Below are 22,878 nucleotides of genomic sequence, written 5' to 3'. Positions count from 1 at the left end.
GGGCTGAGTTGTGGATGTCTTTATAAGTTGTTAGTATTTTGGATTTAATTAGCTGGGTAAGCAGAAGCCAGTGGAGAGATTGGCAGAGAGGATAGGTAGATACTGAACAGTTGGTAAGGTGGATGAGCCTGATGTACATCCGTTGTAGGTGAAGACAGTCCTTCACAGGACTGTATAGATCTGTATGCCGGTGCAAATAAGGCCTTGGAGAAATGGGATCAAAAAATGGCCTCCCTAAAGTGGTTAGAAAAGTAGTTTGGTGCTGTATTTAAGATAAAAAGCAAAAAGAAATGAGCAGCATCTTCAGAGCCAGAGGTCAATTGCCCCTGATGAAGAAGGAAAAGAAGAAGGGAATATTCCCTTTTAACACAAGTTGGCACACGGATAGACATCAGCGAGATCTGTGGCCAATGAATAATTTTCTCACTATGGCTGCAATATCACCTACTGTACATATTCTTCCCTTTATTCCTCCTAGTGTGTGATTTCAATGGGCATCCCTTGTTACCTGGTCAGAATGTTACCACTGTAGATGGCTGCCGACATTGCGTCTGTCTGGTGAGTACTGTGAATAAAAGATACATTTAAAGAGTCTTCCCACAACGATACAATGCACAAACACAAAGCCTAAATAAAACAGGAAATGAAGTATAAACTATTTATACTGTTCTATTCATAGCTAGAAAACAATTTTATGTTGTTTTTGTTTGGGGGGGGGGGGGGGGGTGTTGCGTGTGTGTGTATCTTTTTATGCTGCCCTTTTTATTATTGGTAAAATGCATTTCTATCCATCCTGAACTGTATACAAACAGATTTTATAACCTGGGGCTTCACATTTGTTTTAATACTGTGAGGTGGACTTTTATACTGGCGAGTCCTAACTTGTAGGCCTTGTAGTTTGATTTATTTCCTAGGGTAGGCTGGCTCTGCCTTCTTTGGCAGATAAAGGTGGATTATAACACTCAGCCGCACTAATGGTACAAAGTGAAGCCAATTATAGAGGCAGGGTGAGATGTCAGTCACAATGAGAGCCTACATTTTACAGGGGATTCCACATACTGCGAGGCATCCTTGCAATACTGATCTTTCCCATTTTCTTGCCACCACTTTACTTTTTTTTCTTTTACTTCAAATTGTTTTGTATTTAGTTACTTATCATTTAATGCAATGGTAAGTGTGACGCCAATACACGCTTCTGACTTTGTTTTAGTTTTTATGATGACATAAAGGAAATACCCAGGTGTTTGACAAGCATATAAGACCTTGATTAAAAAAAAAAATTAAAAATTTTACTTTAAAGCTGAACTCAACCACTTTGTAAAATGTGCTTGATTACTATGGGTTAAGTCCAATGAGGTGCATGCAACCTCATGAACTTACCTGTTTAATTTACTATTTTCATTACTGAGCACTGGGAGCATAACTGTCACTATACGTCTGGCATTCTGATGCTAGACCTTCTGGTCTGTGCTTCAGCATCTGTAGAGTCACATGTAGCTGCTGTGCCTGCCCCTTCCCTCCTCTTGCTCAATAACACAGTGCTTTGTATTATATAAACTCATTCTTGAAAAGCCTTCTGTGAATGAACAGCGAAGGGGAGGGCAGAGATTCTGTTTGTGAGAAGATGGTAACACTCCTGTCAGAGCCCTGGGAGTATAGTGGTAGTTGTTCCTCTGGAAAAATGGTCAACTGTTTATAAAAAAGATAAGTCCATGAGGTGGTATGCACCTTTGCTGGAACGAGCTCATAGTAAGCCATCACATTCTACAAAAGGGCTGAATTTCTGGAGTTCAGTGTGAAATATATTTACTACTGTAGGTGCTTCTGCAGTATTTCAAAATTGGAGCAGGCATAGCCTGGAGCAGTTGGCATCTAATCAGCTTCTGTTTTCAGCTTGTGCAGTTAATCTTCCAAAATAAAAGATATAAGCTAATTGGTTGCTATGCACAACTGCTCAACGTTTGAAAAATGTCCTCCTCCCCGTGAATTTTTTTTTTACACTTTTTTTCAGTGTTACAAAGCAGCTGTTAGGCTGCTGTATAATTTTGAACAGTACTCTATAGCAGAGATATATATTTGGCTTGATATGAATTCAAGGTTTTTTTTATTTTAAATATTCTCTACAGAGAGAAATGGTCCCACTATGCAGCATTCTGGTGGGGACACGCAGCTGTAAAGTATTTGTTTATTTAAACTAAGGCCATCCATACATGGGTCGAAATTCGACCAATTTTTAATCTGAAAATCGGACCTAAGAATAATCGGCCGATTTTTGCTCTGTTAGTGGGCCAATGGCACCGGCCGATTTTCGTGGTTACACCCCTTTTCGGTGATCGGGCATGTTGGAAAATTTGTGAAAAACGACCGATTTTCAATTCAATGATGGTCAAATTGTACGATCGTTTTTCCAAAAAAGAATATGCGCATGAGCCATGACCTGGGAGGAACAGAAGTTTCGCCTGTTATTTGGGGTGAACTTTATGACTTGGTCGGCCGATTTTCGAAATCATTGATGGCACCATCGGATTACCGAGCGAACAATGTTTTCGATTTTTGGACGAAAAATCGTTCGGAATTCGAACAATGTATGGCTTGCATAAAGGTTCGTTGGGCTTTAAATATCCTCCATATGCTTTGGTTTCTTTCCATGCTACAGAAATGTATTTTAGGTTACAATTCTAGCTAATTTACTCCTGTTCCGTATATGTGTATCTCTGCCACTGTTTTTTTAGATTTGGATGACCATACAGGTGAGTAATTTTATGAGTTCTGAAAAGCACTATAGAGTTGGCACTGCTTACATTAAAAAAACAAACTTGTTTGCCTCACTTCATGTCTTCTCAAAATTTTTAGGATGGTGAAGTGAAGTGTACTGATGCTGTTCGTTGTCAGCAGACCTGTACCCATGGTGTCAGGCGGGGTTCATGCTGCCCAGATTGTTCGCTTTGTGACTTACAAGGTGATATTATACCTAATGGAGTCACCTTCCAGGGTAATGGGAACCCATGTGATAGCTGCATATGCCAGGTAAAATAACTTCACATCCTCTGTGTCTTTGGTCACATGTATTCCGGGAGTTTAGCCCTGGCAAGGGGCTCTGGAGTTTAACTGCAGGTAGAGAGCGCCATCCATCCCCACTGCCAGCAGCCTGTCAAACTCTAGGCTGGTTGAGCTGGACCAGGGGCAGACTGACAACTCATGGGGCCCCCAGGCAATAGGGGATCGTGGGGCCCCTGTGTCCTTGCCCAAACTCAAAAAGCCTATGAAAAAGGTACCAGGGGCATCTCATGGGGCACCCTACTGACCCCAGGCCCTCGGGCAGTGCCCGAGTTTCAAAATGGTCAGTCCGCCCCTGAACTGGACAATGTACTTAGCAGTACTTCTGTTTAGGGCAGTATGTCCCCAGGGATGAATGCCTGGAACTCAGACCTCTCTTCGACTGCCTGCTGGAAGCGGGACTTGAAGGAGCACCTGCGTCCTCCACGCCCTCCCTCAAAACTAAACACCGGACCCCCACGCACTAGGGCTAAATGCCCAATGTGCATGTGGCCTTAGCAAAAGTATTATATGTTTTTCTTTACAGTGTTTATTAACATTATTAGTATCCGAACCATTTTTACTTTTTTGAAAAGTGCTTTACGTCTTTTTATTGGTAATGCTGTAGCTAAAAGGAAAAAATAAAAGCACCATGCACTGTAACAGAGCAAAAAAGCATGCCTTTTATTTCTATGATTGTTGTTAGCCTCTTGGTGTGATAAATGATGAGGTCCCCTGGGTAATAATATTTAATCTAGGCTCCTTTCTACAGAATGGTAATATACAGTGTGTACGAGTGACCTGCCCAAAGCTGACTTGTGTTCTGCAAGAAGAGATACCTGGGGAATGTTGTAAAAGGTGCCAAGGTAAGGGCTTTACTGTGCATGACACTTGTGTAAACTCAAAATAAAACTTTAGATATGTTGTATTATGCCATAAGACTGTTTTTGAAGCGTCTTTCAAATATCTTCACACACAAGGTTGCATTGATGGCACAACCACCCGCAGGCACGAGGAGGAGTGGAAACCCCAAGGAGAGCCATGTCATAGTTGCCGTTGTATGGTATAGTATAGTTTTCTGTTTTCCATGAGGTAGATGTAAAATACTACTTCCACTATCTTTTATTACCCATTTAAGGTTAAATCTCTCTCTATACTAGATTCCTAAATTCATTTCTTGGCATTCTACTTCTTTATCTAAAGAGTGCAACCAGATCAGCTGTCTTCTATAGTAGTTCTAAATATTTGTTGTGCACACAGGAGGGCAAAATCCAGTGTAGGAAGCGTCACTGTGCATCTCTGTGTAGAAACCCTGCACCTCCTCGACCAGGAACTTGCTGTCCTACATGTGATGGTAAGTTTGGAAAGAAGTCCTCATGTCTTGATCGCTAGGATTTCCAACACACTACCTATGAGTGGGTGCAGCATGGTGCTGCAGCAATACCACATACTCAGTCCAAATGCAAACAAATGGAACTTGTATTGAAGTAAAGGAAAAACAGTTTACAACAGGCCCAGTTGGAAGGAGACCAACCAGGAACACTCATGAATCCCAACAGCGTGAGGTTTCAGCTAAACTGACAGCGTCTGCATCCGGGTCCGCCCGAGCCTAAATGGGAAGGTGTCCAAGGAGAGAGACGGAGCCCTAATCTTTCCATACATGCCTGAAACCTTTCCCTACTGCTAATACTGTCCCTGACAGATGGGTAATCTGTTCCTTCACCTGTCCCTTCACTACCCACATGCTGAATGCAAACCAAACATAGGAGCCAGGGTCTTAATAGACTTCTAAGATGGCCACCAGGGTCAAATGGGCGGCCAGCATCCTACCAGATCGCATACCTCCCAACTGTTCCTAATTTGGAACAAAGTCCCTCTGTCCCTCTTTCCTCCTCATTTGTCCCTCATTTTGGTATGATCAAAATAGTTGTATATAAAATGCACTATTAATCTTTCAAAAAGTGTTTTGCAGTGCTAAACCTTTCATCTAGTTTCTAAATTGCATTTTTAAACTTAAAAAAGCCAGTTTAAAGGAATAGTAGTTGTAAAAAAAAACACTTGTGGGTTTAACTAATTTATTTTTTTTTTGTATAATTCTTCCTTTAAGGAAATTGGTTGTTCACTTTGTAAGGGAATCTTCCTTAGCTTAAAGGAGCTCTATAGTCATGATGTGCACTTTTCATTTTAAACATCAGCATTGTAATAGCAATGCAAAAAATACTTAATTTTGTCAATGCAGTAAAAGCCTATGTGAAAAATCTCTTTTCATGTTGTGATTTCAGCCTGTCTTCTGGTCATCTTTTTCATCAACTTCCTGGATTCCCTGCCTGCTTTGCAGCTTTTCCTCTGCTGTTTACTTTCAGTTTCTAATTTTTGGCTGCAAGCAGTGATTCCTGTACCGAATCTGCCTTCTGAAACTCCTCCTCTCAGCAGCTCTGAAGGCAGGCTCTGTGAATTCTGAGACACAGCAATGCCTATTCTCCAAACACAGTGAATACATGTCACAGAATTCAGACAAGTAAATGGCAAGGCGTAGCTTGAGGCTTGTGGGCCCTGATGCAAAAGTTGACCTGGGGCCCCCCACTACCACCCACAGCTTAATCTGCGTGCCAAGAGACACCAAGAGCCTAAAGAGTTATTTCAGATCTTTATTTGCATATTGCGAGGGTTATTCAAAAGATTTCAGGGAAACAGTCCACATTTTGACATACTGTACCCCTCTGATTCTCTTGAATACTCTGGAACAGGGATAGGCAACCTTTGAGGAGAAGAGGACAACCTGAAAAACAAGATCAAAGATTTCAGGGTTCGGCACCCTTTTTTTAAGAAATTAACTAGCAAGGACTAACGTCTGTAAATAGTAAGGAAAACGTAGAAATATGTAATAAAACAAATGTCACTATAAAAATATAAACTTACACTAAACTAAAAAGGGACAGTCAGTCAGTCAGTAGGGCAGAGGACAGTGTCAGTAGGGTAGACGTTGGTGGTAGGGCAGTGGACGGTGTGTGGTGTGAGTAGGGCAGTAGATGATGAAAGTAGGGCAGTGGATGACATCAGTAGGGCAGTGGATAGTGTCAGTAGGGCAGAAGTTGGTGGTAGGGCAGTGGATGGTGTGGTGTCAGTAGGGCAGTAGATGACATCAGTAGGGCAGTGGGTGACATCAGTAGGGCAGTGGATGACATCAGTAGGGCAGTGGATAGTGTCAGCAGGGCAGTGGATAATGTCAGAAGAGCAGTGGATGATATCAGTACAGCAGTGGGCAGTGTCAGTAGTTTTTTATTTTTGTTATTTTATTTTTTTCATTATTTTTTACTATTTTATTTATTTCTTTTACAGGTTCATTTTTTTATTGCGTTTTATCATTTTCTTTAGCAGCCCTGTTGGGGGTCTTGGGTGAAATATAAGGGGTCTTAATAAACCTCTGATGTCTCACTTTTGAGACAGAAAGGAGATTGAGGACACAGTGCTCAGCATCCATCTCTGCAGCCTCAGCTGCACAGATGAATGAGTGCTTAGAAGCTTCTCGTTCACTCACAAACCAAAGCATAGTAAACACGGTTTACTATTCTTCAGTTTTGAATAGACACAGGAGCAATACCAAACGCTTACTGTGTCCATTCAGGAAAATAAGGGCCTGGTAAATATGATATATTCCCCCACTTTCCATCCTGAAAGCAGAAGCCGATGGGAGTGGAGAGGAGGGAAGTTGGCAATGCTGCATGGGGGAAGGGGGGACAAGGGAGCACACGGGGGCCTGGGCAGAAGAAACTTGTACAAGAGGGGCATTGGGGGGAGGCATATGCAGTTACCAATTTCTTGTATTTTCCTCCTTCCAATGCTGAATGCCAGTGGGAGGGAGAGGAGGAGAAGCCGGCTTTCAGCAGCTGCAGGAGGGAAATACAGAAAATTGGTAACTGTATATGACGCCCCCTCGCCCTTCTGTCCAAGTGTAAAATATAACAGGGAGGCTGCACGGGCCCCCTGGAGCATGGATGGGTTCCCTATTGTGACCCCTGACACTACGCCAGTGTTGGGGTCATTTCATGTCACACACACAGGAGTTCCTCTGCTGCCTGCACACTACACGTCTCAGCAAGTCCAGAACTCTCCCCCTCAATGTGCAGGAGTCTCCCAGCCCTGTGCCCTGGACTGTAGAATGTTCTTAGCATCTTCCACATCCCCCCTCCTCCCTCTATGTTCTGCTCTCACATCCTCTCACTTGATGAGCTGTCACTATAGCACCCAGACCAGATCCAGCTGGACGACATTACCCCCAAGACATCAGATTACCCCCGTGACAGCAGATTGGGGGAGGGGCAACAAGAGAAGAGGGAGGTGACTTTCTGGTAGAGATGGAGTGCGTGGTAAGTTTGCAGAGGGGCATGGACAGGGAGGAGGTGTTGGAAGGCAGCGGGGAGAAGATGATCCATGTACCACTTGCTCCAGCAGTTGGGTATCATTCATTCTCTAGTCAGACCCATCCTGCCTGACACCTGTGTGCTGGGGCACGGTCTGTCCTGTCACATTCCTTTCATACCACTGCCCGCGGACAGGCACTCTGCTCTATGGGTGAGAGGGAGGCCGCATGGCCTGGAGCATGGGCTGGGTCACTGTTGCGACCCCTGATGCTACACCTATGCATTGGAATCTTCACAAACAAACCTCAAGATCAATTAACACTTGCCACCCGCTAACAGTAGATTTACTGCTATTGGGTGGCAACTACAGCCTCAGCGACAAACCTGTATGTTGCTCTGTACATGCGCACTGGCATGCCCACTGGGGAGTTTAGCAGTGGAAACCTGTGACTGTTGTGTCGAACATGGTGATCAACATGATTAAAATGTAAACAATACTGTCATGAACGGTTTCCATTCATGACAGCTTGCTTACTGTTGTGAAGCTGTGATTGGCCCACAGCTATCACGTGGTACCTGGCACCCTGTACCATGTGATTAGCTGTAGCCAATCACAGCATCACAATAGTAAGTAAGCTGTCATGAATGAAGACCAAAAAATCCCCGATCACCCCTCCAGAGTAGTACAGTGTCACTATAGTGACACTGAGCTACTCTGATGACAGGATGTAAAAAAAATATTAAAAAAAGAAAAAACTTTAAGAAATGAATAAAAATTATAATTATTTTTTTTTAAATACTGTCACTATTCAGTATTCCTGATCACCACCACACCAGCCATATAATGACACTCTAGTGCACTGGTGAAAGTATGTAAAGAAAAGAATTTGTGAAAAAAAAATGTAATTTCTTTATTTTCCAAAAAGATTGTGACAAAAAAATTACACACGAAAAAACTCACCATGCCTCTTACTAAATAACTTGGACTGTCTACGTTTAAAAAATGGGTCATTTGAGAGGTATTTGTTCTATCCTGGCATTTTAGGGCTCCAAGAAATGAGATGTCAATACATCTAGACTGATCGATTTTCCAGTATATAAACCACAGTTCGTAGACTCTATAACTTTTACATAGACTAAATAATATACACTGATCTGGGTTATTTTTACCAAAGAAATGTAGCAGACTAAATCTTGGCTTATATTAAGAAAATATATTTGATTGCAAAATTTTATAAAAAAAATGTGGGTTTTATTCAAAATGTTTGCTTTTTTTCATATATATATATATATATATATATATATATATATATATAAAATGCAAATTAAAAAAAAAAACGCAGTGGTGATTAAATACCACCAAAAGAAAGCTCTATCTGTGTGAAAAAAATGATATAAATTTAATTTAGAGCACAGTGTTGCATGACTGAGCAATTGCCAGTTAAAGTAACACAATGCTGAATAGCAAAAAATGCCCTGTCATGAAGTGGGTAAAACCTTCCGGAGGTCAAGTGGGTAAGAGTAACAGGAGTAGGCTAGAAATAACTGAAATATAATGTGGAAATTAATTTATGATTTAAAGTTTTGACATACCGTAGATATACTTTAATGAATGCGGTGTAAATTCACTTTGCAGAGAATACCCTATCCTATGCAAGAAAAATGCAATAGTTTGCTTTCACATGATTGGACAATGGAAATTAGCAGAGCATCGGTGAATATTCCCTTGCAAAGTACAAATTCCTGGGCAAAGTGAACAGCATATTTTCCTTTAGTAAAACAACCCCAATATACACAGTTAGCAATAAGATTTTAGCCATCATTAAAGGCACATTGGTGTCCCATCAATACCAGCATTAAATGTGCATTATACATAATGATTTATAATATATTTTAGCATCAAAGGAGCTGTTTCCCATTGCAACTATTCAGAACCTTTTTTTTTAAATATTTCTAGAAACTGAAAGAAGAAACCAACCTACAAGTAACAGTTCAGTTTTTGCTCAAATTTTTAATTTTCAGAAATTCTAGAAAAAGACGAGTGATGTTTTTTTTGCAGAGTCACCGACTTTCTTCAAAGTTTCAGAGACTGAAAAATGAAACCTAACTGCTAACTCTTGGCAACAGATCAATTTTTGCTCTGGTTTATTGCTTCAATTCTCATAAATAAGCTCCATTTTTACTGTTTATGGTCTGTAATGTGAGTGGAAAATATTATATCTTTCAATAGAGTTTACACAGGAAATCCTGTCATTCATGTCATTTTTCTTTCATGACGCTGCTTTGCTGTGCCATCTTAGTTCTCTGTTTTTCTTATAGGATGTTCATTTAATGGTCGCACATATCAGAATGGACAATCCGTGAGAAGCTCTGACTCTTGTACACGCTGCTTATGTGAGGTGAATTTTATACTTTATTTCTAGAGATGAGCGAAGTATTCAAAAATTCGATTCGACTGATTCGGCGAATTCGTAGAAAAATTTCGATTCGAGTCGAATATATTCGCTGTGAATTTAACTTAAAAAAGGGTGTTTCTAGGCTTCAGAGAGCCTTTATATTAGTGCTGAACACTGTACCTTTAATTTAAATGCCCTTGGAGTCTGCTGGGGAAGAGAAATAATACTGTCAGGCAGTATGACATGCAGATGAGTGCCGTCGATCTTAGAATCACCGCACACTTCACTCATTTGGCCAGTCACGGGGCCAAAACCAGAGTGTGGAGCCACAGTGTGGCGGTGGAGGCAGCAGCAATGGGAGGCCATGCAGCACCCTATGACAAAAATGGAAACCACCAGCAGTGTGAGGAGACCTGAAAGTGGCACATGGCAGAGTGTGGCGATAGAGACAGCAGCAATGGGAGGCCGTACAGGGACCCATGACACACTCTGGACCTGGCAGCAGCATGAGGAGGCGGTACAGGGGCCCATGGCAGATTACGGGCCTGGCAGCAGCATGAGGAGTCGGTAGGGGGGCCCATGGCAGATTACAGGCCTGGCAGCAGCAATGGGAGGCCGTACAGGGACCCATGACACAATCTGGACCTGGCAGCAGCATGGGGAGGCGGTACAGGGGCCCATGACAGATTACGGGCCTGGCAGCAGCATTTGGAGTCGGTACGGGGGCCCATGACACACTCTGGACCTGGCAGCAGCATGAGGAGGCGGTACAGGGGCGCATGACAGATTACGAGCCTGGCAGCAGCAACTTGGACAGGAGGACGTTCAGTTTCTGCACCGTCTGGTGCGTGCTCGCAAACTGTTGTCTCTTGGAAACGGATTCCAAGAAAGACTGCTGACGGAATCCGTGAAGAGGAGTAGCAGGAGAAGGAGCATCTGAACGAGCGGAATATGCCAACAAGCGACAACAGGGGCCCATGACAGATTACGGGCCTGGCAGCAGCATGAGGAGTCGGTACGGGGGCCCATGGCAGATTAGGGGCCTGGCAGCAGCTATGGGAGGCCCGTAATCTGCCAGCACCCTATGACAAAAAATGGAACCCACCAGCAGTGTGAGGAGACCTGAAAGTGGCACATGGCAGAGTGTGGCGATGGAGACAGCAGCAATGGGAGGCCGTACAGGGACCCATGACACACTCTGGACCTGGCAGCAGCATGAGGAGGCGGTATAGGGGCCCATGGCAGATTAGGGGCCTGGCAGCAGCTATGGGAGGCCCGTAATCTGCCAGCACCCTATGACAAAAAATGGAATACACCAGCAGTGTGAGGAGACCTGAAAGTGGCACATGGCAGAGTGTGGCGATGGAGACAGCAGCAATGGGAGGCCGTACAGGGACCCATGAGAGACTCTGGACTTGGCAGCAGCATGAGGAGGCGGTATAGGGGCCCATGGCAGATTAGGGGCCTGGCAGCAGCTATGGGAGGCCCGTAATCTGCCAGCACCCTATGACAAAAAATGGAACACACCAGCAGTGTGAGGAGACCTGAAAGTGGCACATGTTTGGGGCATGATTCATGGCGGATTTAGTCAGTTGTGTCAGGAACTGGTGGTTTGAAATCCAGACTAATCCACGCCTGATTCATTTTCACAAACGTCAGTCTCTCCACACTTTGGGTGGACAGTCGTGTCCTCCGCGGAGTTGCAATACCTCCTGCCGCACTAAACACGCGCTCCGATGCCACGCTACTGGCCGGGCATGACAGCCTTTCAAGGGCAAATTCAGCTAGTTGGGGCCAAAGGTCAAGTTTCGTTGCCCAGTAGTCAAGGGGATTGTCTACCTCGGTTGGCAGGGTGCTGTCCAAGTAGGCCTAAGCCTGTTGTTTGAGGTCCTGCTCCAGGTCCACCTGATGCTGCTGCTGCTGCTGCTGCTGCTGCTGCGGCTGGTTAGTAGTTTCCTCACTGCGCTGGTGAAGAAAGCTACTCATCATCGACTGCAGACTGAGGCAGCCGCTGCTGGTGGAGCTGCCACTGCTCCTACCACCCCACCCCTCCCCTGCTGCCATGGCAGCGGAACGCGAGCGCACAGGGCCCACAGTGTCTGAGGATGGACGTTGGCGCAGACAGGCAGAGACCAGCTGACTACATAGGTGGTTTTTATAGTACGTTATTTTGGCCTCCCTCTCAGCAGGTGTGAAAAAGGCCACCATTTTGGAATGGTAGCGAGGGTCCAACAAGGTGGACAGCCAAAAGTCATCCCTCTGTCTGATGGTTATTATTCGGCTGTCGCTACGCAAGCAACCGAGCATGCTATGGGCCATTTGTGCCAAGGAATGCGAGGGACTCCCTGCCTCCATCTCCACAGCATACTGCCACGGTGCGTCTGGGTCCTCTGTCTCCTCCTCCTCCTCCTCTACCAGATGCTCCTGCTCCTCCACTCCTGTCCGCTGAGTGGAAAAACCACCCATTTCACTCAATAATTCCTGAGCACCAATGTCCTCCTCTACCTCCTCCTCTTCTTCCTGTCCTGCCCCCACAGGGGTCATGTGGCGTTGAGATCTGTGCGCCACGTCTACCGCACCCTGACCAGCCATTGTTAACAGCATTTGTTCCAGGACGTGCAACAGAGGAATGACGTCGTTCATCCCATAGTCCTGCCGACTCACGAATAGCGTGGCCTCCTCAAAGGGCCTGAGCAAGCGCAGGTGTCACGCATGAGCTGCCAATGGCTGACATCTAAGTTACACAGGGAATACCTTTATCCGCTTTTAACATCAGGAAATCTGTGATGGCCTTTTGCTGTTCGTAAAGGCGGTCTAACATATGTAGGGTTGAATTCCACCTTGTTGCAACGTCACAGCATGAGGAGTCGGTATAGGGGCCCATGGCAGATTAGGGGCCTGGCAGCAGCTATGGGAGGCCCGTAATCTGCCAGCACCCTATGTCAAAAAATTCTACACACCAGCAGTGTGTGAGGAGACCTGAAAGTGGCACATGGCAGAGTGTGGCGATGGAGACAGCAGCAATGGGAGGCCGTACAGGGACCCATGACAGACTCTGGACCTGGCAGCAGCATGAGGAGGCGGTATATAGGGGCCTATGGCAGATTAGGGGCCTGGCAGCAGCTATAGGAGGCCCATAATCTGCCAGCACCCTATGTCAAAAAAATTCTACACACCAGCAGTGTGAGGAGACCTGAAAGTGGCACATGGCATGAGAGACTCTGGACCTGGCAGCAGCATGAGGAAGCGGTATATAGGGGCCTATGGCAGATTAGGGGCCTGGCAGCAGCTATAGGAGGCCCATAATCTGCCAGCACCCTATGTCAAAAAATTCAACACACCAGCAGTGTGAGGAGACCTGAAAGTGGCACATGGCAGAGTGTGGCGATGGAGACAGCAGCAATGGGAGGCCGTACAGGGACCCATGACAGACTCTGGACCTGGCAGCAGCATGAGGAGGCGGTATATAGGGGCCTATGGCAGATTAGGGGCCTGGCAGCAGCTATGGGAGGCCCTTAATCTGCCAGCACCCTATGTCAAAAAATTCTACACACCAGCAGTGTGAGGAGACCTGAAAGTGGCACATGGCATGAGAGACTCTGGACCTGGCAGCAGCATGAGGAAGCGGTATATAGGGGCCTATGGCAGATTAGGGGCCTGGCAGCAGCAATGGGAGGCCCATAATCTGCCAGCACCCTATGTCAAAAAATTCTACACACCAGCAGTGTGTGAGGAGACCTGAAAGTGGCACATGGCAGAGTGTGGCGATGGAGACAGCAGCAATGGGAGGCCGTACAGGGACCCATGACAGACTCTGGACCTGGCAGCAGCATGAGGAGGCGGTATATAGGGGCCTATGGCAGATTAGGGGCCTGGCAGCAGCTATGGGAGGCCCTTAATCTGCCAGCACCCTATGTCAAAAAATTCTACACACCAGCAGTGTGTGAGGAGACCTGAAAGTGGCACATGGCAGAGTGTGGCGATGGAGACAGCAGCAATGGGAGGCCGTACAGGGACCCATGACAGACTCTGGACCTGGCAGCAGCATGAGGAGGCGGTATATAGGGGCCCATGGCAGATTAGGGGCCTGGCAGCAGCTATGGGAGGCCCTTAATCTGCCAGCACCCTATGTCAAAAAAATTCTACACACCAGCAGTGTGAGGAGACCTGAAAGTGGCACATGGCATGAGAGACTCTGGACCTGGCAGCAGCATGAGGAAGCGGTATATAGGGGCCTATGGCAGATTAGGGGCCTGGCAGCAGCTATAGGAGGCCCATAATCTGCCAGCACCCTATGTCAAAAAATTCAACACACCAGCAGTGTGAGGAGACCTGAAAGTGGCACATGGCAGAGTGTGGCGATGGAGACAGCAGCAATGGGAGGCCGTACAGGGACCCATGACAGACTCTGGACCTGGCAGCAGCATGAGGAGGCGGTATATAGGGGCCTATGGCAGATTAGGGGCCTGGCAGCAGATATGGGAGGCCCTTAATCTGCCAGCACCCTATGTCAAAAAAATTCTACACACCAGCAGTGTGAGGAGACCTGAAAGTGGCACATGGCATGAGAGACTCTGGACCTGGCAGCAGCATGAGGAAGCGGTATATAGGGGCCTATGGCAGATTAGGGGCCTGGCAGCAGCTATAGGAGGCCCATAATCTGCCAGCACCCTATGTCAAAAAAATTCTACACACCAGCAGTGTGAGGAGACCTGAAAGTGGCACATGGCATGAGAGACTCTGGACCTGGCAGCAGCATGAGGAAGCGGTATATAGGGGCCTATGGCAGATTAGGGGCCTGGCAGCAGCTATAGGAGGCCCATAATCTGCCAGCACCCTATGTCAAAAAATTCAACACACCAGCAGTGTGAGGAGACCTGAAAGTGGCACATGGCAGAGTGTGGCGATGGAGACAGCAGCAATGGGAGGCCGTACAGGGACCCATGACAGACTCTGGACCTGGCAGCAGCATGAGGAGGCGGTATATAGGGGCCTATGGCAGATTAGGGGCCTGGCAGCAGCTATGGGAGGCCCTTAATCTGCCAGCACCCTATGTCAAAAAATTCTACACACCAGCAGTGTGAGGAGACCTGAAAGTGGCACATGGCATGAGAGACTCTGGACCTGGCAGCAGCATGAGGAAGCGGTATATAGGGGCCTATGGCAGATTAGGGGCCTGGCAGCAGCAATGGGAGGCCCATAATCTGCCAGCACCCTATGTCAAAAAATTCTACACACCAGCAGTGTGTGAGGAGACCTGAAAGTGGCACATGGCAGAGTGTGGCGATGGAGACAGCAGCAATGGGAGGCCGTACAGGGACCCATGACAGACTCTGGACCTGGCAGCAGCATGAGGAGGCGGTATATAGGGGCCCATGGCAGATTAGGGGCCTGGCAGCAGCTATGGGAGGCCCTTAATCTGCCAGCACCCTATGTCAAAAAATTCTACACACCAGCAGTGTGTGAGGAGACCTGAAAGTGGCACATGGCAGAGTGTGGCGATGGAGACAGCAGCAATGGGAGGCCGTACAGGGACCCATGACAGACTCTGGACCTGGCAGCAGCATGAGGAGGCGGTATATAGGGGCCCATGGCAGATTAGGGGCCTGGCAGCAGCTATGGGAGGCCCTTAATCTGCCAGCACCCTATGTCAAAAAAATTCTACACACCAGCAGTGTGAGGAGACCTGAAAGTGGCACATGGCATGAGAGACTCTGGACCTGGCAGCAGCATGAGGAAGCGGTATATAGGGGCCTATGGCAGATTAGGGGCCTGGCAGCAGCAATGGGAGGCCCATAATCTGCCAGCACCCTATGTCAAAAAATTCTACACACCAGCAGTGTGTGAGGAGACCTGAAAGTGGCACATGGCAGAGTGTGGCGATGGAGACAGCAGCAATGGGAGGCCGTACAGGGACCCATGACAGACTCTGGACCTGGCAGCAGCATGAGGAAGCGGTATATAGGGGCCTATGGCAGATTAGGGGCCTGGCAGCAGCTATAGGAGGCCCATAATCTGCCAGCACCCTATGTAAAAAAATTCAACACACCAGCAGTGTGAGGAGACCTGAAAGTGGCACATGGCATGAGACACTGTAGACCTGGCAGCAGCATGAGGAGGCGGTATATAGGGGCCCATGGCAGATTAGGGGCCTGGCAGCAGCTATGGGAGGCCCATAATCTGCCAGCACCCTATGTCAAAAAATTCAACACACCAGCAGTGTGAGGAGACCTGAAAGTGGCACATGGCATGAGAGACTCTGGACCTGGCAGCAGCATGAGGAAGCGGTATATAGGGGCCTATGGCAGATTAGGGGCCTGGCAGCAGCTATAGGAGGCCCATAATCTGCCAGCACCCTATGTCAAAAAATTCTACACACCAGCAGTGTGTGAGGAGACCTCAAAGTGGCACATGTTTGAGGCATGATTCATGGCGGATTTAGTCAGTTGTGTCAGGAACTGGTGGTTTGAAATCCAGACTAATCCACGCCTGATTCATTTTCACAAACGTGAGTCTCTCCACACTTTGGGTGGACAGTCGTGTCCTCCGCGGAGTTACAATACCTCCTGCCGCACTAAACACGCGCTCCGATGCCACGCTACTGGCTGGGCATGACAGCCTTTCAAGGGCAAATTCAGCTAGTTGGGGCCAAAGGTCAAGTTTCGTTGCCCAGTAGTCAAGGGGATTGTCTACCTCGGTTGGCAGGGTGCTGTCCAAGTAGGCCCAAGCCTGTTGTTTGAGGTCCTGCTCCAGGTCCACCTGATGCTGCTGCTGCGGCTGGTTAGTAGTTTCCTCACTGCGCTGGTGAAGAAAGCTACTCATCATCGACTGCAGACTGAGGCAGCTGCTGCTGGTGGAGCTGCCACTGCTCCTACCACCCCACCCCTCCCCTGCTGCCATGGCAGCGGAACGCGAGCGCACAGGGCCCACAGTGTCTGAGGATGGACGTTGGCGCACAAAGGCAGAGACCAACTGACTACATAGGTGATTTTTATAGTACGTTATTTTGGCCTCCCTCTCAGCAGGTGTGAAAAAGGCCACCATTTTGGAACGGTAGCGAGGGTCCAACAAGGTGGACAGCCAAAAGTCATCCCTCTGTCTGATGGTTATTATTCGGCTGTCGCTACGCAAGCAACCGAGCATGCTATGGGCCATTTGTGCCAAGGAATGCGAGGGACTCCCTGCCTCCATCTCCACAGCATACTGCCACGGTGCATCTGGGTCCTCTGTCTCCTCCTCCTCCTCCTCTACCAGATGCTCCTGCTCCTCCACTCCTGTCCGCTGAGTGGAAAAACCACCCATTTCACTCAATAATTCCTGAGCACAAATGTCCTCCTCTACCTCCTCCTCTTCTTCCTGTCCTGCCCCCACAGGGGTCATGTGGCGTTGAGATCTGTGCGCCACGTCTACCGCACCCTGACCAGCCATTGTTAACAGCATTTGTTCAAGGACGTGCAACAGAGGAATGACGTCGTTCATCCCATAGTCCTGCCGACTCACGAATAGCGTGGCCTCCTCAAAGGGCCTGAGCAAGCGGCAGGTGTCACGCATGAGCTGCCAATGGCTGACATCGAAGTTACACAGGGGAGTACCTTTATCCGCTTGTAACATCAGGAAATCGGTGATGGCCTTTCGCTGTTCGTAAAGGCGGTCTAACATGTGTAGGGTTGAATTCCACCTTGTTGCAACGTCGCAGATCAGGCGATGCTGTGGAATTCCGTTCTGCCGCTGCAGCTCAAGGAGGGTGTGCTTTGCGGTGTAGGAATGGCTGAAATGCATGCAAAGTTTACGTGACATTTTAAGGATGTCTTGCAGTGGGATGGTGGATTTTAAGAACCGCTTGACAACCAGATTGAACACGTGAGCCATGCATGGCGCATGGCACAACCTTCCTTGACGCAGAGCAGACACCATGTTCTTTCCGTTGTCGGTCAACATGGTTCCGATTTTCAGTTTGCGCGTAGACAGCCATCTGTCGATTTCTCTGTTCATTACACTCAGAAGTTCCTCCCCTGTGTGACTACGTTCGCCAAGGCATACCAGGTGCAGAACAGCGTGACACCGTTGCGCCCTGCACATGTGATATGCCGGTCGGGTAATGGGACTTGGCACGGGGGTGGCGGCTGAGGACACGGCGGAAGAAGAGGTGGTAGAGGCGGACATCTTTGCCGGACCAAGGACGTGCAAACGTGGAGGCAAAAGCGGCGTGACCTGTCCAAGTTGCTGGTGCGGCTGTGACGGCACCACGTTCACCCAGTGGGCCGTAAATGACATGTACTGTCCCTGACCGTAGTTACAGCTCCACACGTCGGCGCTGCCGTGCACTTTGGCAGAGACCGACATGCTCAAAGACTGGCCCACCATGTCTTCTACATGTGAATGCAGGGCTGGCACTGCCTTTTTGGCGAAGAAATGACGGCTTGGCACTCTCCACCGCGGCGCGGCACAAGCCATCATTTCTCTGAAAGGTGCTGAGTCCACCACTTGGAAAGGGAGGGACTGCAGCACCAGCAACTTGGACAGGAGGACGTTCAGCTTTTGCACCGTCGGGTGCGTGCTCGCAAACTGTTGTCTCTTGGAAACGGATTCCAAGAAAGACTGCTGACGGAATCCGTGAAGAGGAGTAGCAGGAGAAGGAGCATCTGAACGAGCGGAAGATGCCAACGAGCGACAACTCCCCTCAGCAGAGGTGTTGGAGCCTTGACTGGCTGATGGAGGGCGATTGACGTCGGGTGACGGAGCAAGTAACGGAGCGGGTGATGGAGCGGGGGCTGGGGCGGGCAGAACCGCCGTATCTTTATCACGGTTTTCCCAGGCCACCAAATGGCGACGCTGCATATGCTGCCGCAACGCTGTAGTCCCAACATGGGCCCCCTGGCCACGCTTGACTTTCTGGCCACATAGTCGACATACGGCTACGTTTACTTCCTCGGGCGGCTTGACGAAAAATTGCCACACCGCCGAGTAGGAAACTTTGCCCCCGATACTCCTCACTGGCTGACTGCTGCTTCCTCCGTGCACACCGGCACCACTACTGGCCGTGGTGGTAGGCTGCAGTGGAGCTGGTGCTCTACTCCGTGGACGTTTGGCTCCACTGACACTGCTGCGACCCTGCTGCTGTCTCCTGGGCAACCCACCGACTGTTTTGCTCGCTGCCAAGCTGCCACCCTCTTCTCCTGATGATGCGGAAGAAATTGCCTGATGACGACGAGGCTGCCAAGTGCGATCAACCTCCTCATCATCAAGTAGGGTCTCCGCCTCACTACTAGCCCCCTCGGCTGCGTCTGGGTCAGGAGACAGACCTGTCTCTAGACCGGCTACCGAGCCACTCTCCTCGCCACTACTTCTTCGCCTGGCTGCTGAAAAGGCGGATGTCTCCCCCCGTTCCTGACCGCCCTCTGTTAGCTCTTCCTCACTGTACAGTGGGGCTGAGCCCACAGCATGCGATACTTCGCTTGGTGAGGGAACACCAAAGGACAGGGGCAGGTAGAGGACACGTGATTTCAGTGGGCTTGGTCCCGGGCCATGCCAACTAACGGTTGTGTCTGACGTACCCACCGACCGTTGGCTGTAGGTGTCAGAGGTGACCTGGGAAGAGGAAGACGACCGAGCCAACCAATCGACGACGGCAGGGTTGTCGGTGGAGACACGACCGCTGGATGACACCGGGAGCACTGGCCTCTGGCTGCGAATAGTGCTGCCTCGACCCCTTCCTCTGCTGCCACGTCTGCTCGCTCCTAAAACATTGCCTCCTCTGCCACTCCTCTGCATGTTGTCTAACATACTCTTTAATTCAACGATTATGTGTCCCTGAGTAACAATTCTGTGTCCCTGAGTAACAATTCTGTGTCTGTGCGAGTAACAATTCTGTGGCCCTAAGTAACAGTTCTGTGGCCCTCAGTAACAATTCTGTGTCCCTGATTAAAGTTTCTGTGGCCCCAAGTAACAGTTCTGTGGCCCTCAGTAACAATTCTGTGTCTGTGCGAGTAACAATTCTGTGTCTGTGCGAGTAACAATTCTGTGGCCCTAAGTAAAGTTTCTGTGGCCCTAAGTAACAATTCTCTGGCACTCAGTAACAATTCTGTCTGTCCCTGAGTAACAATTCTCTGGCACTCAGTAACAATTCTGTCTGTCCCTGAGTAAAAATTCTGTGGCCCTAAGTAAAGTTTCTGGGGCCCTGAGTAACAATTATCTGGCACTCCGTAACAATTCTGTCTGTCCCTGAGTAACAATTCTCTGGCACTCAGTAACAATTCTGTCTGTCCCTGAGTAAAAATTCTCTGGCCCTAAGTAAAGTTTCTGTGGCCCTGAGTAACAATTCTCTGGCACTCCGTAACAATTCTGTCTGTCCCTGAGTAACAATTCTCTGGCACTCAGTAACAATTCTGTCTGTCCCTGAGTAAAAATTCTGTGGCCCTAATTAAAGTTTCTGTGGCCCTAAGTAACAATTCTCTGGCACTCCGTAACAATTCTGTCTGTCCCTGAGTAACAATTCTCTGGCACTCCGTAACAATTCTGTCTGTCCCTGAGTAAAAATTCTGTGGCCCTAATTAAAGTTTCTGTGGCCCTAAGTAACAATTCTCTGGCACTCAGTAACAATTCTGTCTGTCCCTGAGTAACAATTCTCTGGCACTCGGTAACAATTCTGTCTGTCCCTGAGTAACAATTCTCTGGCACTCAGTAACAATTCTGTCTGTCCCTGAGTAAAAATTCTGTGGCCCTAATTAAAGTTTCTGTGGCCCTAAGTAACAATTCTCTGGCACTCAGTAACAATTCTGTCTGTCCCTGAGTAACAATTCTCTGGCACTCCGTAACAATTCTGTCTGTCCCTGAGTAACAATTCTCTGGCACTCAGTAACAATTCTGTCTGTCCCTGAGTAAAAATTCTGTGGCCCTAATTAAAGTTTCTGTGGCCCTAAGTAACAATTCTCTGGCACTCAGTAACAATTCTGTCTGTCCCTGAGTAACAATTCTCTGGCACTCAGTAACAATTCTGTCTGTCCCTGAGTAAAAATTCTGTGGCCCTAAGTAAAGTTTCTGGGGCCCTGAGTAACAATTATCTGGCACTCAGTAACAATTCTGTCTGTCCCTGAGTAACAATTCTCTGGCACTCAGTAACAATTCTGTCTGTCCCTGAGTAACAATTCTCTGGCACTCAGTAACAATTCTGTCTGTCCCTGAGTAAAAATTCTGTGGCCCTAAGTAAAGTTTCTGTGGCCCTGAGTAACAATTCTCTGGCACTCCGTAACAATTCTGTCTGTCCCTGAGTAACAATTCTCTGGCACTCAGTAACAATTCTGTCTGTCCCTGAGTAAAAATTCTGTGGCCCTAATTAAAGTTTCTGTGGCCCTAAGTAACAATTCTCTGGCACTCAGTAACAATTCTGTCTGTCCCTGAGTAACAATTCTCTGGCACTCGGTAACAATTCTGTCTGTCCCTGAGTAACAATTCTCTGGCACTCAGTAACAATTCTGTCTGTCCCTGAGTAAAAATTCTGTGGCCCTAATTAAAGTTTCTGTGGCCCTAAGTAACAATTCTCTGGCACTCAGTAACAATTCTGTCTGTCCCTGAGTAACAATTCTCTGGCACTCAGTAACAATTCTGTCTGTCCCTGAGTAAAAATTCTTTGGCCCTAATTAAAGTTTCTGTGGCCCTAAGTAACAATTCTCTGGCACTCAGTAACAATTCTGTCTGTCCCTGAGTAACAATTCTCTGGCACTCGGTAACAATTCTGTCTGTCCCTGAGTAACAATTCTCTGGCACTCAGTAACAATTCTGTCTGTCCCTGAGTAAAAATTCTGTGGCCCTAATTAAAGTTTCTGTGGCCCTAAGTAACAATTCTCTGGCACTCATTAACAATTCTGTCTGTCCCTGAGTAACAATTCTCTGGCACTCGGTAACAATTCTGTCTGTCCCTGAGTAACAATTCTCTGGCACTCAGTAACAATTCTGTCTGTCCCTGAGTAACAATTCTCTGGCACTCGGTAACAATTCTGTCTGTCCCTGAGTAACAATTCTCTGGCACTCAGTAACAATTCTGTCTGTCCCTGAGTAAAAATTCTGTGGCCCTAATTAAAGTTTCTGTGGCCCTAAGTAACAATTCTCTGGCACTCAGTAACAATTCTGTCTGTCCCTGAGTAACAATTCTCTGGCACTCCGTAACAATTCTGTCTGTCCCTGAGTAACAATTCTCTGGCACTCAGTAACAATTCTGTCTGTCCCTGAGTAAAAATTCTGTGGCCCTAATTAAAGTTTCTGTGGCCCTAAGTAACAATTCTCTGGCACTCAGTAACAATTCTGTCTGTCCCTGAGTAACAATTCTCTGGCACTCAGTAACAATTCTGTCTGTCCCTGAGTAAAAATTCTGTGGCCCTAAGTAAAGTTTCTGGGGCCCTGAGTAACAATTATCTGGCACTCAGTAACAATTCTGTCTGTCCCTGAGTAACAATTCTCTGGCACTCAGTAACAATTCTGTCTGTCCCTGAGTAACAATTCTCTGGCACTCAGTAACAATTCTGTCTGTCCCTGAGTAAAAATTCTGTGGCCCTAAGTAAAGTTTCTGTGGCCCTGAGTAACAATTCTCTGGCACTCCGTAACAATTCTGTCTGTCCCTGAGTAACAATTCTCTGGCACTCAGTAACAATTCTGTCTGTCCCTGAGTAAAAATTCTGTGGCCCTAATTAAAGTTTCTGTGGCCCTAAGTAACAATTCTCTGGCACTCAGTAACAATTCTGTCTGTCCCTGAGTAACAATTCTCTGGCACTCGGTAACAATTCTGTCTGTCCCTGAGTAACAATTCTCTGGCACTCAGTAACAATTCTGTCTGTCCCTGAGTAAAAATTCTGTGGCCCTAATTAAAGTTTCTGTGGCCCTAAGTAACAATTCTCTGGCACTCAGTAACAATTCTGTCTGTCCCTGAGTAACAATTCTCTGGCACTCAGTAACAATTCTGTCTGTCCCTGAGTAAAAATTCTTTGGCCCTAATTAAAGTTTCTGTGGCCCTAAGTAACAATTCTCTGGCACTCAGTAACAATTCTGTCTGTCCCTGAGTAACAATTCTCTGGCACTCGGTAACAATTCTGTCT

The 22,878-nt window shown here is 47.5% G+C and overlaps 1 protein-coding gene across 1 annotated transcript in view; it reads left to right on the top strand.

The window, feature by feature from the left end:
* KCP (kielin cysteine rich BMP regulator) overlaps nucleotides 1–22,878 on the top strand; it is a 140,734-nt gene that overhangs the window by 55,783 nt on the left and 62,073 nt on the right. The window contains exons 13-18 of the mRNA XM_089676951.1: nucleotides 479–558; nucleotides 2,854–3,027; nucleotides 3,809–3,902; nucleotides 4,017–4,099; nucleotides 4,297–4,390; nucleotides 9,717–9,796. Coding sequence (XP_089533077.1) covers nucleotides 479–558; nucleotides 2,854–3,027; nucleotides 3,809–3,902; nucleotides 4,017–4,099; nucleotides 4,297–4,390; nucleotides 9,717–9,796 — 605 coding nt within the window. The remainder of the gene's footprint in view (nucleotides 1–478; nucleotides 559–2,853; nucleotides 3,028–3,808; nucleotides 3,903–4,016; nucleotides 4,100–4,296; nucleotides 4,391–9,716; nucleotides 9,797–22,878) is intronic.

This window comes from Staurois parvus, unplaced genomic scaffold, assembly GCF_062004578.1.
Source record: "Staurois parvus isolate SC_StPar_1 unplaced genomic scaffold, SC_StPar_1.0 ptg000175l, whole genome shotgun sequence".
NCBI lineage: Eukaryota > Metazoa > Chordata > Amphibia > Anura > Ranidae > Staurois > Staurois parvus.
Note: the sequence above shows the minus strand (reverse complement) of the source record. Positions and strands in the feature narration are given on the sequence as shown.